Source organism: Ammospiza caudacuta, chromosome 6 (assembly GCF_027887145.1).
Source record: "Ammospiza caudacuta isolate bAmmCau1 chromosome 6, bAmmCau1.pri, whole genome shotgun sequence".
Lineage (NCBI taxonomy): Eukaryota > Metazoa > Chordata > Aves > Passeriformes > Passerellidae > Ammospiza > Ammospiza caudacuta.
In genome coordinates, this window is record NC_080598.1 from 13,359,313 (window position 1) to 13,373,057 (window position 13,745).

A 13,745-nucleotide genomic window follows, 5' to 3' on the forward strand; every position below is an offset into this window, starting at 1 on the left:
GGCCCAGCAAGGCTGGATCAATGCCATGGCACAGCCACACATCCAGGCACACAAGTTTGGGAGGTGCTGCTCTCTCTGGCAGAGCACACAGCCTCTGGTACACAGAGGGAGTTTGCCTTTCCCTGAACCCCTGATTTTCAGTAGTTCTGGTCTCAACACCCATTTCTGCTGTGCCTTTTGCATGGCAGGCAGATGGAAGCTTCCCAGAGGGGATGCTCTCACTAACGTGTCCTTCTCTGCCCCTTCTCCTGGCAGAGGGAATGCTGACTCTCCGAGCAAGACCCCCGAGCGAGGCTGAGTTCATCGACTGCTTCCAGAAAACCAAACTGGCTTTTAACCTCTTGGTAAGACACAGAGGAGTTTCCATCCCATGCAGGGACAGGGCTTTTCCCTGTGTATCCCAGCAGTGAGTGTTTAAAGTGAAACTTGAATGGAAAACACAAGGGACAACAGTGTGAATTCCAGGTTCTTTTGAACTCAGGACAAACATTATGTCAGGCTTGTGCAGGTTTTCTGGGACAAGCTGTTAAACCAAAACTAGAAGCACAAGTCCAGGATGGGACAGAGCAGCCAGAGGGTTGCAGCACCCAGATCTTTTCAGATCCAGGCCTGGGGAGTCTCTGCTTGACAGTAACTGAAGTCCCCCATTGCCCTGATATTCCTGACCCCTCTCTCCTCTGCCAGACCCTCTGTATTGTGAAGGGATGAAAAGAAAGAGCATAAAGACGTTCCCAGTGCTACCAGCTCTGGGAGGCTAATAAGGCAGCAGGAATTCTGTCAGTTGTGACCAAACTTGTCCAGCAAACACATCATCCAAGCTCCTTCCTGGGCAGTCATTAATAAGGAAACCCCAGAGATGGGGTTTGCAGGACACCAAGCTCCAGCCTTTTCTTTGAAAAGCAAATATGGATAATTTGTGCCTGCACAGGATCAGAAGGAACAGCTTATCTCCTGGCAAGAGCCCAGGGTTGAGCATTGAGCAGAGCTGGGACTCCATGGTGGATCCATGCCACATTCCTCACCACATAGCTGCTAAGTCCCTGGGAAGTGCCCATTCACTGGGTCACCCTGCTGCCAGCAGTTGTTTCTCACTTCCCACTCCACATTAATGCTAATCTCCAGCATTTCAAATGCTTTGCATTTCAGTAGGAGCAGGGAGCCTGTCTCTCATGGCAGCAGTGCCAGCAGCCCAGGACAGGAGAAGGATCTTAAATGGAAGCACAAACTGGAGAGATTTCTCACCACAGCTCTGCTTACAACCCAATTCTTACAGTAAATTAATCCCAAGTGTTTGCTCCTCCATTCTGCCACAGTTCACCTCAAGCACAACTGGATTTGGAGCCTTTCAGTGGCCAGGGCAGCTCCAAGTGCTGCCTTGGTGTCTCCACAGGCAAGACCTTGGTGGAGACTTCCCTTTGTCAGCAATTGCAAAGGGACCCTCAAAACACCTATCCTGTTTTCATTCATGGAACTAGTGGGATTCTCAACCCTGCAAGAGGCAAAAGCAACCATAACCCTGGCCTTTCCTCCCTAGGACTTTCAAAATAAGCCAAGGTTTTGTGTGTGTGCTCAAATTACCTTCCAAGGCACTGATTTAACAGAGAGGGTACTCCGCATATCCAGGAATTCATCAGGAATTAGAAATGGACACAAAATTAAAATAAATGATTCCTACTCCTCCATCCCTTACTCTTCTCATCAGCCAGCAACACTCCCCCCATGTAACAGAAAAGAGAAGGCACACTCAGGTTAGGGTTAAACTGTGTTTCTCTTTCCAGGCCAAACTGAGGAAGCACATCCAGAACCCCAGCGCTTCGGAGCTGGTGCATTTCCTATTTGGGCCACTGGAACTGGTAAATCTTATTCCCAGGTCTCACTGGGAACTCCCTTTTCATTTCTACTTCACACTTATAAGGAGACACATTGTGCAGAAGGGTTAGAAAACTGCTCACACCTGTCCACAGCTTTCTCAGGAACTTCCAGAAGCGATGCTGGTTGTTCCTGGCCGCTGATCTGGTTTGCAGCTTAAAGTAAATACAGGAACCCCAGCAAATATGAATCTTTCCATCCAATCAGTAAAGCTTTACTGTGAACAAAAGGGGCAGTGAGTTGGGGTTCCCACTGGGTATCTGTCTGGTCTCACCATCAGGCAATTGCACTGAAAATGCTTGGAAGCAGAAATTTCAACTTGGAAAAGGAGCCAGAAGGGACACAGGAATAGCAAGATACTTTCCATTTTTTGCAGTGTCAGCTTGTGACAATTCACTTGTCTGTAGCAACAGCTCATTTATAGATCAGATCTTACTTTGACTCCAATCTAAAAAAATGTCATGTTCCCCTGAACTATCCAGTCTCCTTCAAAGACTTATTAGGTTGGTGTTTCTTGAGGTGACTGAGCTGATCTAAGGATCAGCTTTGTCTTTGATTCCTGCTCCTCTGTGTGTCCCTGGTTTGACACTTTGATCATTGTCTGGTTTGTGTGTGACCCAGATCATCAATAGCTGTAGTGGCCCCGAGCTGGCCCGGTCTGTCCTCAGCCCACTGCTTTCTAAAGATGCCACCGATTTCCTGAGAGGACACCTGACACCCAAAGAGATAAACCTCTGGGATTCCCTGGGGGAGACATGGACCAGATCCAGGTGAGGACAGAGCTGCCATCTCCCCAGGCTTCCCAGGCAGAGGGGATGCTTGGATGCCCTCATGCTCCTGCTTCTCCTTTGGGAGGATGCTCCCAAAGACACATTCCTGTGAATGTCACCTGATATTCCCACTTTGTGTCCTAGAGCTGAGTGGCCCCGAGACGCGAACATCCCCACCTACATCCCCAAGTTCCGCAATGGCTGGGAACCACCCACAGAAATCTTCCGTGGAGCTCCCTGGGAAATAGACATCGGGCACTTGCAAGAGGAGGTTAGTTCTGTGTCCCTTGGGATCCTCTCTTCCCTCTCCCTACCCCTCTTCCAGAGAAAGGAGCTGAGGGGGGTGTGGTGGTGTACAACAAGTAGTTGGATCAAAACTCAGTTGGATCTTGTCGCTCCAACAACCAGAATATTAAATATGGAAAGCAAATTGTGAGACTGGAAAAGGGCAGCAATCATCAGCCTCTCCTAACTCAAGGCAACAGGACCCTACAATGTCACTGAGCTCCAGGGACACAGGCTTCCCTGAAGAACATCTTGACCAAAAGCTGCCAGGCCATGACTCATCTCCCACTATCCCTTTCCTTTTCTCTGTTCAGCTTTCCCCTTTCCTGGTAACACTGACTCCGTGTCTGCCTTTCCAGCTCTCCTCAGCCAATGGATATCCTTACCGGAACTCCTCACTCAAGCGTGGCCAGACAGCTGAGCAGACACAGCCTGGGGATGCCTTCAAACAGAATGTCACTCCACATGGAAACAGGTAATGGATCTGCACCCCTGGAGCTTCAGCTCCTACCTTGGAACCTCATGAACACACACAGACACATATGGTGATATGGGAAGTTTGGGCATCCTGGAGACGACTCCCTACCACTATTAATAACCTCCAAGAGAAGATAAAGATCAGCTGAGGGATTATTCCTGTGAGCACTGTCTGCTGTTTAACCCCCTGCAGCTCTGCAAGGAAAGGAATCCCAGGTGTTTTTCCACCACAGGAGACAAAAATATTGGCTGACTTCATCAGTCCATCCATACGTTTTGTTTTCCAACATCAGCCCACCAGTGACCTTCAGGATCATGTGCCAAAGATGCTGCACTGTGCTTTGGCTCTCCACATATGTACAGACATTGGAATCATGGAATTACAGAATGGATTGGGTGGGATGGGACCTTAAAGATTACACAGTTCCAACCCCCTGCCAGGGCCAGGGACACCTTCCACTATCCCAGGTTGCTCCAAGCTCTGTCCAACCTGGCCTTGAACACTTCCTAGGATGGGGCAGCCATGTTTTCGGGGCAATCTGTGCCAGGGCCTCCCCACCCTCACAGGGAAGAATTTCTTCCCAATACACATCTAAACCCACCCTCTGGCAGTGAGAAGCCATTCCCCCTTGTCCTGTCACTCCAGCCTCTTCCTCAAAGTCCCTCTCCAGCTCTCCTGGAGCCTTGTTAGGCACTGGAAAGGGCTCTAAGGGCTCCCTGGCACTTTCTCTTCTCCAAGTTGAACATTCCCAGCTCTCCTAGCCTGTCTGTGTAATGCTCCATACCTTGGAGCACTTCCTGGCCCTTCCTGGCCTCCTCTGGACACCCTTGAGGATCTCTCCACTCATCCCAGAGCCACCACAGGCTGCACAGACAGAAGCTGCCTACAGGGGGAATGTGCCCTAAGGGAAGGGCACACACAAACCTTGCCCTGTTGGAAACACAGGGAAGAGTAGCCCAAGCTCCCAGCGCTGCTGGAAAACATTCCAGCTGAGGAAGGAGCTTTGTTTCACTGGAGACAGCAGCTCCCTCTTGGCTTTAGACACAACCAAAGGCAAACCCACTGATTAGAGGCTGAATAAAAGAATATATTCCAGTCTTTCCCACCTCTCCCCCAGGGAACTGACAGGGTGCCAGGTTCAGACAACTCTTCTTAATGAGACAGAATTCTAGAAAATGGAGAAAAACCCTTTCATCAGAAGTCTCAGAAAGTTCACTTCCAAACCCAGAACCAACCAGGCCACTCTTTTGCCTCAGGTTTTTTCCCAAGGGAAAGATGGCTCTTCCACTTTTCAACAACTTCAATGCTCATTTTCCATCACCAGTTACTCCTTGGTACAAAACCTTCATCAAAGTACTTTTAGTTCAGAGTTTAGAGGCTCCATCTGCTTCCTTGTTTACATGAGCTCACACCTTGAAAACTGTCACATCTCTTAAGTGTCACCAAACTCTTCCAGACTTCCACATGTATCCTCTGTCGTGACTTGACACATCACTTTGCAGGGATTTGAGTCAAGGTTTCAGCTGACCATCCATTTTTCTGTCACCAGCTCTAGTCTGGGAAAAAAAAAAAAAAACCTCAAGCCAGTTTTTCCATGGTTTTCTGTTCTACCCTAAAAGATTTATAAGCTTTACTACAAGAATTTAAATCCACAGCAAAAGACCTTAAACCCAATTATATCAGCAAAATAATACATTTTTTCTCATTTACCCTATCACTGGTCCTGGTAGGAACATCAGGTGGTAGAGATGCAGTGTAGAACAGGGAAAGGATCATTTCTCTTCTCCAATTTTAATTTTCTTGGCCTTGTAATTGGATGGGCCTCCACTAAAACTCCAGTTTTTCTCTCCTGCAGGAATTTTGAGGCCCAGGGAGTGGCTGTGCCCAGGAGATTTGCCAAAATCCGCTACGATTTCACTGCACGAAACGCCAACGAGCTGTCGGTGCTGAAGGATGAAATCCTGGAGGTACGTGAGCACTCCTGGGAAAGGTGTGTCCCCTCCCCTTGCAGGGCAGCAGAGAGCTCAGGATGGCAGCCAGCACCAACTCCTTGTCCCTGGTGGTGTGTGACAGTGACACAGAGCTCAGGATGGCAGCCAGCACCAACTCCTTGTCCCTGGTGGTGTGTGACAGTGACACAGGGCTCAGGATGGCAGCCAGCACCAACTCCTTGTCCCTGGTGGTGTGTGACAGTGACACAGAGCTGTGCTCCAATCCAGGCTGGCACAGGCTGCCTGTGCTGGGCTGTGTCCCTTCCTCAGCTCAGACACATTGGTCTCATCCCAACCACGGTGAGGAGGGAGGACAACACCAACTCCCTGTCCTGCCCTGCTCATCCGCTGCTGGGTCTGTGCTTCTTATTACCACTTCCCCCTCCATGAGGAATTGTTTTCTCTGAAAAATACCTTTTTCATAACCTTTCTCTTCCTGCAGCTGGAGAATGTGGGACATTACTTGGGCTAACACTGATCTGTGACCTGGGGAAAAGGTTTCTGTGCAAAATGTCAATTTAAAAAAATGTATTTATTTATTTTAACACAAAAATACACCAGAAAGTCATTGGAAAAAAAAAGATCTGGAGAAACAGGGACATTACATAGCAACTATGAGTTCTTCAGCACCCAGAGGTGCTCTCCTCTTCATCCTTATGATAAATTCTGATGCCTTCCAGGAAAAGTTTCAATCCTGGATTACATCTGAGAGCAGCAGATCTAATCAGAGCTCCTGGCCTCAGTGATGTCCTTCTGACAACTTCACCTTCTGGGTGGTCCATCCCCACTGTATCCTCGTTCTCTATACCTGAAATCCCATGTTCCCACTAACAGATTTATTTCTGTCCCTCTCTCAGGTGTTGGAAGATAATAAGCAATGGTGGAAGTTGCTCAACCGGAGTGGCCAGGCCGGTTATGTTCCATACAATATCCTGGACGTGGTGACACTGGAAGAGCTTGAACAGGTCTGTAGTCAGGTGGTACCTGCCTGGTACCAGCTGCAGGGCACAATCTGCCTCTGGGAATAATCTTGTCATTAGATCTCCCTGGATTTCTTAGGATACTATTCACAAGTCAGGATGAACCCTCAGAAGTAGACAAAGTCAGGACATTCCTGAATCTCCTATGATAAAACTCCCATTTTGCCATGACCACCTTCCCAAACAAGGCCTATCCTTCCCATTTGTGCAGCTGCCTCCTGTCTTCCAAGTTTTTCATGTCAAACTTTTTGCTGGGGATTAAATTAAAGATGGACACTTCCCTCACCCAGTTCAGTTCAGCAGCAGGAACACATCACTCCAGTGGAGGCAGATGGAAATGCCATTTAAGTGAGAATTAAGTGAATACTGCAACTTGCACTACAGAAATGTCGATCTGGAGTGTTCTGAACACCCTAGGGAAGCAGGGAATTGCTTCCCAATTTTGGTGTTGCAGAGTTTGGACAAAGCCAAAGGGGGCCCAGCAAGCTTCTGGATAAATCCTTGCTAGTTTAATCAAAATGTCAAAAAACTTTCCAGTCTGCTCCAGGCCCTTGGCAGTGGTCATGCTTCACATCCCAGCTATGGAGCAGTGAGGCTTCACCTTCCAGTGGGATTGAACATGTTTGGCATGTTTAGAATTCCCTCATGCAAACTTCAGACTTTGCTTGGGGTTCTTCATTCCCAGAAATTAACTTCTTCCATGCAGTTCCACCTGAGGTCTCACCAGCCCCACATCAGCACAAGGACAACATCACAGTTTGTCTCTTAAATGAAAATGAAAAAAGGCAGAAAAAAAGTCTTACTTTTTTTTTTTTTTTTGTCCATCCCTTTCTAAGCAGTCTAACCAGAGGTACAAAGGAGACCTGAGCCCCAGGGGCTATGGCCCATCCAGTCCAACTCACAAGCTGCCTGCCAGCTACGCCGGGGATAAGTGGGGCAGTGAGATGTTGTCACGCAACTCTACACAGGACGCCAAAGAACGTACGTGTGTGTCTCACCCTGTGTCCCACGCTGGGGTCCCCTGGGTTTGGGTGCTCTGGGGACCAGACCTACCCAAAGGGCTCCTCTGCACCCTTCAGTGATCAGATATAGAACAGCACCAGGTCTGGAGGCCATTGCAGGTAGGAGAAGAGCCAAGAGAGCAGCCCTGGAGCTTGTGACACCTCCCAGGCTCTTGGGCAGCCCGGGACAAGCAGGGCAATAAGTGATCACCCCATTCCTCCTTCCTCCAGCTTGACCTTCCTCCTCCTCCTCCCAAGGAGAGAGTTTCCTTTCTCTTCCAAAGCATTTAAATGTGTCTAAGGAAGAGCTCAGGTCAGTCCCTTTCTCTCCTTTCCTTTTGCTCATATCCTGCCACACATGCAGTGCCTGCCTGGCTGGTTCCTTTATGTGGTTCCACAGAAGTCCCAGCCAAACAGGAGATCCATGTCCCTCCTTCACCCTGCTCATGTTGTGAGGGTCACAGAGCAGGAAAGAAACCAGGGGCTCCACTCTCCTCAGCCCTTATCCCACCCTGTCCACTCTTGGAAGGAGGAGCCCTTTTGGAACGATGGAAAGCCCCTAAATACAAGGACACCAATCTGTTCATAACACCCAGTTATTCTCCACAGTCCTCAGGAGTTTCATGGGGAAAGTGACACTGGATGAAGTGTCACTGGAGTTTTCCCAGAGTCACAGGGACCTTCAAGCTCATCTCATCATGAGTTTGTGCTCAACTCCCAGTTTGTGCTTCCTGCTGCTTCTGTTCTGCTGTGGAGCAAAACCTGGGGCTCTGGGATCAGCAAATCACTGACTTAGTGATTTGAAGTAGCAGAGAGGAGAAAAGGTCTCAATCCCAACCCTCCAATTGTAGATCCTCACACATCTCTCCTTCCACACCAGGCAACAGCCAAGGGGTGATGGGAGGAAAATAAATGGCAACACAGGGGCTCAGGAAAATGAGAACCACTTTTCTGGGCGGAATTTAAATAAAATTGCTGAGCCACACCCCCATTTTCCTAATAATTTCCCCACCAACACATTTAATGGGATTTTTGAGTGAAGATTTGATTTCATTCCCTACCTGTTTCTGCAGAACTTATTCACCAAATGGATGAGCTGAATGACGAGCTGCTAAAGAAGATCACAAACAATAAAATTCAGCCTCCCCACAGGAATTTCAAAGTGGAAAAGCCTCAGCAAGTTTTTGTGCCCCTCACCTTTGAATCCAGCACTGAAGAAGTCAAAGCCTGGCTGGAGGCCAAGTCATTCAGCAAAGAGTAAGATTTGCTCTGTTGCCACATGAAACGCTCGTCCTTCCCTGGAGAAGGAGCTGGGGAGGCCACTGGCACCATCTCACCTGGGACAAATCACTGGGATTTACCTACAGAGCCTGTGCTGTAAATTAGATTTCAATCCTATTAAACCCAGGCTCTATAACCAGCATGTTCAGAGCCCAAACTCACTCCCTTTCTATCTTATAAACCTTTTCTTGGAGAAAAACAATCCACGAACTAAACCCACGGCCTGAGATGCCACTGGAATCACAGCTGCCAGCCTGGCACAGCCCCAGGCCCTGTGACACGAAACCAGTGCAGCTCCCAGCCTCCCATCTCCCACTCCTCACCTCTGGCACGAGGCCACTGCAGCTCAACCATCATCTCCCACTTTGTGTCTTCCCAGGACCGTGGAACACCTGGGCATCCTCACCGGAGCTCAGCTCTTCTCCCTCAACAGAGAGGAGCTGAAGAAGGTGTGTGGTGATGAGGGGAACAGAGTGTACAGCAAGATCACGGTGGAGAAAAACCAGCTGGAGGTGAGTGTTTTTCTGGGTAATTCCTGCTGGAATGGGGGGCTGTACCAGCAGTGTCACATAGCTCATTAAACACACATTTTAAGAAACACAATTGGGGAAAAAAAGAATGCAACCAAACCTACACAAGCAATAAAACACACATAAAAATTTCTGAAGTGTCTTTTAAGCTAAAAGGCCCCAAATCCATAGGATCCCCCTATTTGCACTAATTAATCTGCTTTTTACTGATATCACCAATCCCTTTGAAACTAGCTCTCCTCCCACAGCATTTATTAAATACTGTAATTTAACTACAGCTTGAAGTTCAGATCCAAACTTCCTGTTTTGTTTCCATTCCAGAAAAGCAGAGGGGAGTCAGAGCTCCAAGAGATCATGAAGCGCCGCCAGGAAAGGATTGATTCTGCTAATTAAAGTCTCTCTGCTTTATTTCAGCTCTTAGCCCTCAGTAGTGCAGAAAAAAGGGAATGAAAGTAATGATTGCCGGCCCAGGCCGGAGGCAGCAGAGCTCCCCTTGGGCTCCAGCTGCCATCAGAGTGACAATTCCTCCAACACTCTTGGGAAGGGTTGGCAATAAGACCACATCCCACTGGGAAAGGTGTTTTAATTTTGCATGAAGTATTTTTTTTATAACTATGTATTTTATACTGAGATTTTCCGTGCATGCGATCAGAGCAGGATTCCCACGGGGCTGGATGGACGACAAGGGCTGGATTCAAACAGAGACCCCAGAGCTTTTCCCCAAGGCCTGTCCCTGCTCCCAGCCCTGGCTGGCAGAGCAGGGCTGGCACACAGCTCAGGAGGGGCCAGCTCAGGGCCTGGAGCCTGCACCCCGGCAATGAGGCTGCAGGAACAACCCTGCACTGCTTTGGCTTCAAGGAAAGGACATTAAAGCTCATCCTGTTCCCCCCCATCACGGGCAGGGACGCCTTTCCCAAGCCCAAGTTGTTCAAATCCTGTCCAGCCTGGCCTTGGACACTGCCAGGGGTGGGCAGCCTAAGGCAGCCCCACTTCCATTCCCTCCTCAGTGCAGGTGTCCCCTGCAGCCCTTGAGCACAGCCCGGTGACAACTCCCTGTCCCCCTCCCGTCCCCTGTGCCCCCTCACTGGACAAGGCTGGAATGGCAACACACATTCCCAAACTGGCTGCTTCCCTAAATCCACAGACCAGTTGGTGCTGCCTCTGAGCAGCTGAAATGAGCTGTCAGTGCCTAGAAAGGAGCAGGAGTGACAAACAAAGGGATCTGAACGTGGACATGGGTGAGCTCCACCTGCCCACTGCTGCTGATGCACAGGCCTGGGCTCAGGGAAGCTGTGCAGCCCTTCCCTGGGCCACTGATCCTGCCCTGGAATGCTGTGGGGCTGCCAAACCCGGCCTCAAACCAGGAGAAGATAAGCCCTGACCATTTGCTCCTGTCCCAGGCACACCCACAGCCCTTCCCAGGGTGTTGGTCACTCGTCCCCACCTTCAGCTTTTCACTGTAGAAAGTCAGCTGAAGTTATTCCCAAATAGCTGAAACCCCAAAGCACACTGGGCGAGGCAGGTTTAACTCCAAATACGTGGGCACAAGGAAAAAAAATCTAATTTAGCACAGGGTGTTGCTCTTGACTTCCTGTTTTCCTTCATAAAGTTACATGCATTTCTATATAACAATCTGTAAATAGGGGGTGAGGAAAATCTCTCTCCCTGGAGGCAGAATTAGTGATTATGCTTCCAAAATTTACTCACAATTTCAAAACTCAAGCAAGCAGCGTAGTTCCTGTCCACAGCAAGTTTGGCACACTGCATTTCTGTCTCTGTTTACCTGACAGACCAAGCTGATTGCAAAGCAGTGAAGCAAACACAGCTCCAGAGCTGCCCACAGCCCAGGGACAGTTGGCTTTTCTCTCTCAGCACTGCTCAGTCTTTGCCCAGATTTGTGTCTGTCCTTGCACATTTAATGGGAAAAGCTTTAACACAGCGTTGGGGAACTCGTGTCTCGATCTGAGAGCACCAGAGCACCTCAGGTTTGCTTTATTCCTGACTGTCTCCCATGGATAATCTGTTTTCTTCATCTGAAAGAGGACGCTGCTGGCAGCAGCAGAATCAGGGTGCAGGCAGGGGGGGATCCTGGGTTTGGTCACAGCCCTGCTGGGATCTGAGAAGGGCACTCACCTTGTCAGGGAGGGATGAAGAGGACAATCCTCCTGAGAAGCCCTGGCTCTGGAAGAGGGTGAAGGGAAGCAGCACGGCAAGCACAGGAGGCGAAAGTTTCTAAAATGAAAATAAAACCAAATGTTGAGCTAGGAAACACCCCACCTTCTAGTCCTGGGGTGTAGAGGAAAGCAAAGCACAGGGAATTACAGTTATCTGGCATTTTAACAGGAGTGCACACGACAGCTCTGTAAAGTTGGGAGCCACAGGAGCACTTCCCAAAACAAACATCTCAGCAGGCCTCACTGCAGAGGTCACTTTTACAAATTTCCATGCGACTGAGCTGTGCATCTGTTCTGTTTGTACTGCCTGCAGACTCTGCTATAAAGAACTGTACATTGATGTACCTGAGCGAAGGAGACAATGATATAACCATGCACTGTGCAAGAGTTATTAAAATAGTTAAGTTATAAATCCATGTCTGTCTCTTTAACTGGGTTCTCATAATGGTTTGTCACTGACAGTCTGAGAAACTCAGCAAAAGCTCTGAAACCACACATTTCCTTTTGGGTTTGGGGATTGACATTCAATAGGAAGGGTGTTATGGCCTGGATAGCTGAGTTTCAAATACAGGGGCAAACTATGACAAGGCTGTACAAAAGCAGCAGTTGGACCCGATGGTCCACTGGAACACCTGAACAGGTCCTGGCAGGGGCACAGCATTGCCACCAGGTCCTGCAGCACAGCTGTGTGTACTTCAGGGCTTCTATCTTTTGGTACAGACCCACTGGAATTTACCCTCATAATTTGGCAAGAATTAACATTAACCCAAGAGTTCGAGGGCATCACCTGTGTGTGGTCTCAGTCAGTATAACTGGGCGGGGAGAAAAACTGCTTTAAAGGTGTGATCAAACCTCTGTACAATCCTGTCAGGATTAAGGGCAGCAGACCAGGTATGTTGCTAAAAATTACAGAAATTATTTACTTGAATTAATAACAAGGACTAAAACACCTTAATTAATCACTCCTGAGCACAGGGGCTGTAAGTGCTGGCACAGGGAACCCTGTGTGAAGGAATATTGCAGCAATGACATTCAACAACACCAATTACCAGGACAAACTGTCACTGACCCAGAACAACAGCCAGGGGTAAATCTCCATCTCTGCCCAGAGCAGGGGCCTCGGGCGGTGTCTGCCTCAGAGGGGCTCTACAGACTTGTGGTGACACAGAGCCTTTGACCAACACCACCATGTCCAGAAGAGGCTGTTTGTGTTATTTTCTCGACCATTTTCTCGTTTCATGTCTTCCCCAGGCCGAGGCCACGAACGATCTCCCAGGGGCCTGATGCAGCAGCCGCTCCGGCCGCTCACCGGGGCAGGGCCGGGGTTCGGGGTTCGGGTTCGGCGGGGGCTCCCTCAGAGCCGGGCCCGTGCCGTGCCCGCTCAGGGGGCCTCTCGCCTCAGCGATCGGCAGAGAGGCTGCCCCGGCACTGCCTGCCGCCGCCTCCCGCTCGCCCGCGGCGCCTCTGATCAACACCCCCGTCCCCACCGGGACATCTTTCTGGGCAGGAGGTCCATCCTTGGCGCCATTTTCTCCCTACTCCAAGCGCGTGCGCGAAACGTGGCCACATTGGAAAGGGCGCGATACACCTAAGCCGCCATCTTAGGTGTGGTGATGTGAGTTCCGCCCGAAGTCCGCCATCTTGTGTGCTGGCAGAAGTCACTTCCCGTGATGTCCGCCATCTTAGGTGTGGTATCACGTGAGTTCTGCCGGGCCCCGCCATCTTGTGTGCTGGCAGCAGCCGGGTCCGAGCGGTTCCGCCACCTCCGGCCCGGGCCGCCCTCCTGGACGTTGCCGATTCGATTTGCGGCCGGCTCCGCCCCCGTGGGAGCCGCCATTGTCGCTGTCCGTCACACCCGCACAAACACACACTGACATCAGAGTCCCGCGCAGCTCGACTGTGAAAAACGCCAATCACTTGTTTTTAAAATTTCTGAAAGTTTAATAATAATAAAATGGTTATAAAAATAGTAATACAATTAGAGTTATAATAATTTGGACAATTTGGATTAGGACAAGTATGAGACAATACAAACAGAGATACGGACGTCCGGGTACCTTTTTCTGGGCAGCATAAGCTTGAAAAAGGACACCCTTTTAACAGAGGATTAATCCTTAAAACCAATAGCCTGTTGCATATTCATACACCTCATACATGATGCATAAATTCCATTCAAATACAGGATTCTGTCTGGTCATCGTCACTTTCTTCCTCTTAATTCTAACGGCGTCGTTCTGGCTGAGCGAGGAGGGAAGTTACTTTCTCCTGATAATGGGGCAATAAATTCTCTTTCTCTGAAAGGTTTAGGTGTCCTGTGGCTGCTATCTCGGTGCGAGTCCTTTCTTTAGAAAAAAGTATCCTACATAGCATAGTTTCTATTTTAACA

At 49.3% G+C, this 13,745-nt stretch overlaps 1 protein-coding gene across 2 annotated transcripts in view; it reads left to right on the top strand.

The window, feature by feature from the left end:
- Window positions 1–11,741, top strand: part of EPS8L2 (EPS8 like 2) — a 48,840-nt gene extending 37,099 nt beyond the window's left edge. The window contains exons 11-21 of one of the 2 annotated variants that reach the window (XM_058806368.1): window positions 256–344; window positions 1,779–1,853; window positions 2,491–2,639; window positions 2,784–2,910; window positions 3,284–3,399; window positions 5,258–5,369; window positions 6,251–6,358; window positions 7,210–7,354; window positions 8,448–8,631; window positions 9,035–9,167; window positions 9,507–11,741. In XM_058806368.1, coding sequence (XP_058662351.1) covers window positions 256–344; window positions 1,779–1,853; window positions 2,491–2,639; window positions 2,784–2,910; window positions 3,284–3,399; window positions 5,258–5,369; window positions 6,251–6,358; window positions 7,210–7,354; window positions 8,448–8,631; window positions 9,035–9,167; window positions 9,507–9,578 — 1,310 coding nt within the window. In that variant the 3' untranslated portion in view covers window positions 9,579–11,741. The remainder of the gene's footprint in view (window positions 1–255; window positions 345–1,778; window positions 1,854–2,490; window positions 2,640–2,783; window positions 2,911–3,283; window positions 3,400–5,257; window positions 5,370–6,250; window positions 6,359–7,209; window positions 7,355–8,447; window positions 8,632–9,034; window positions 9,168–9,506) is intronic. The other variant, XM_058806369.1, reaches the window with a different exon arrangement.
- The last annotated feature ends 2,004 nt before the right edge of the window (window positions 11,742–13,745 follow it).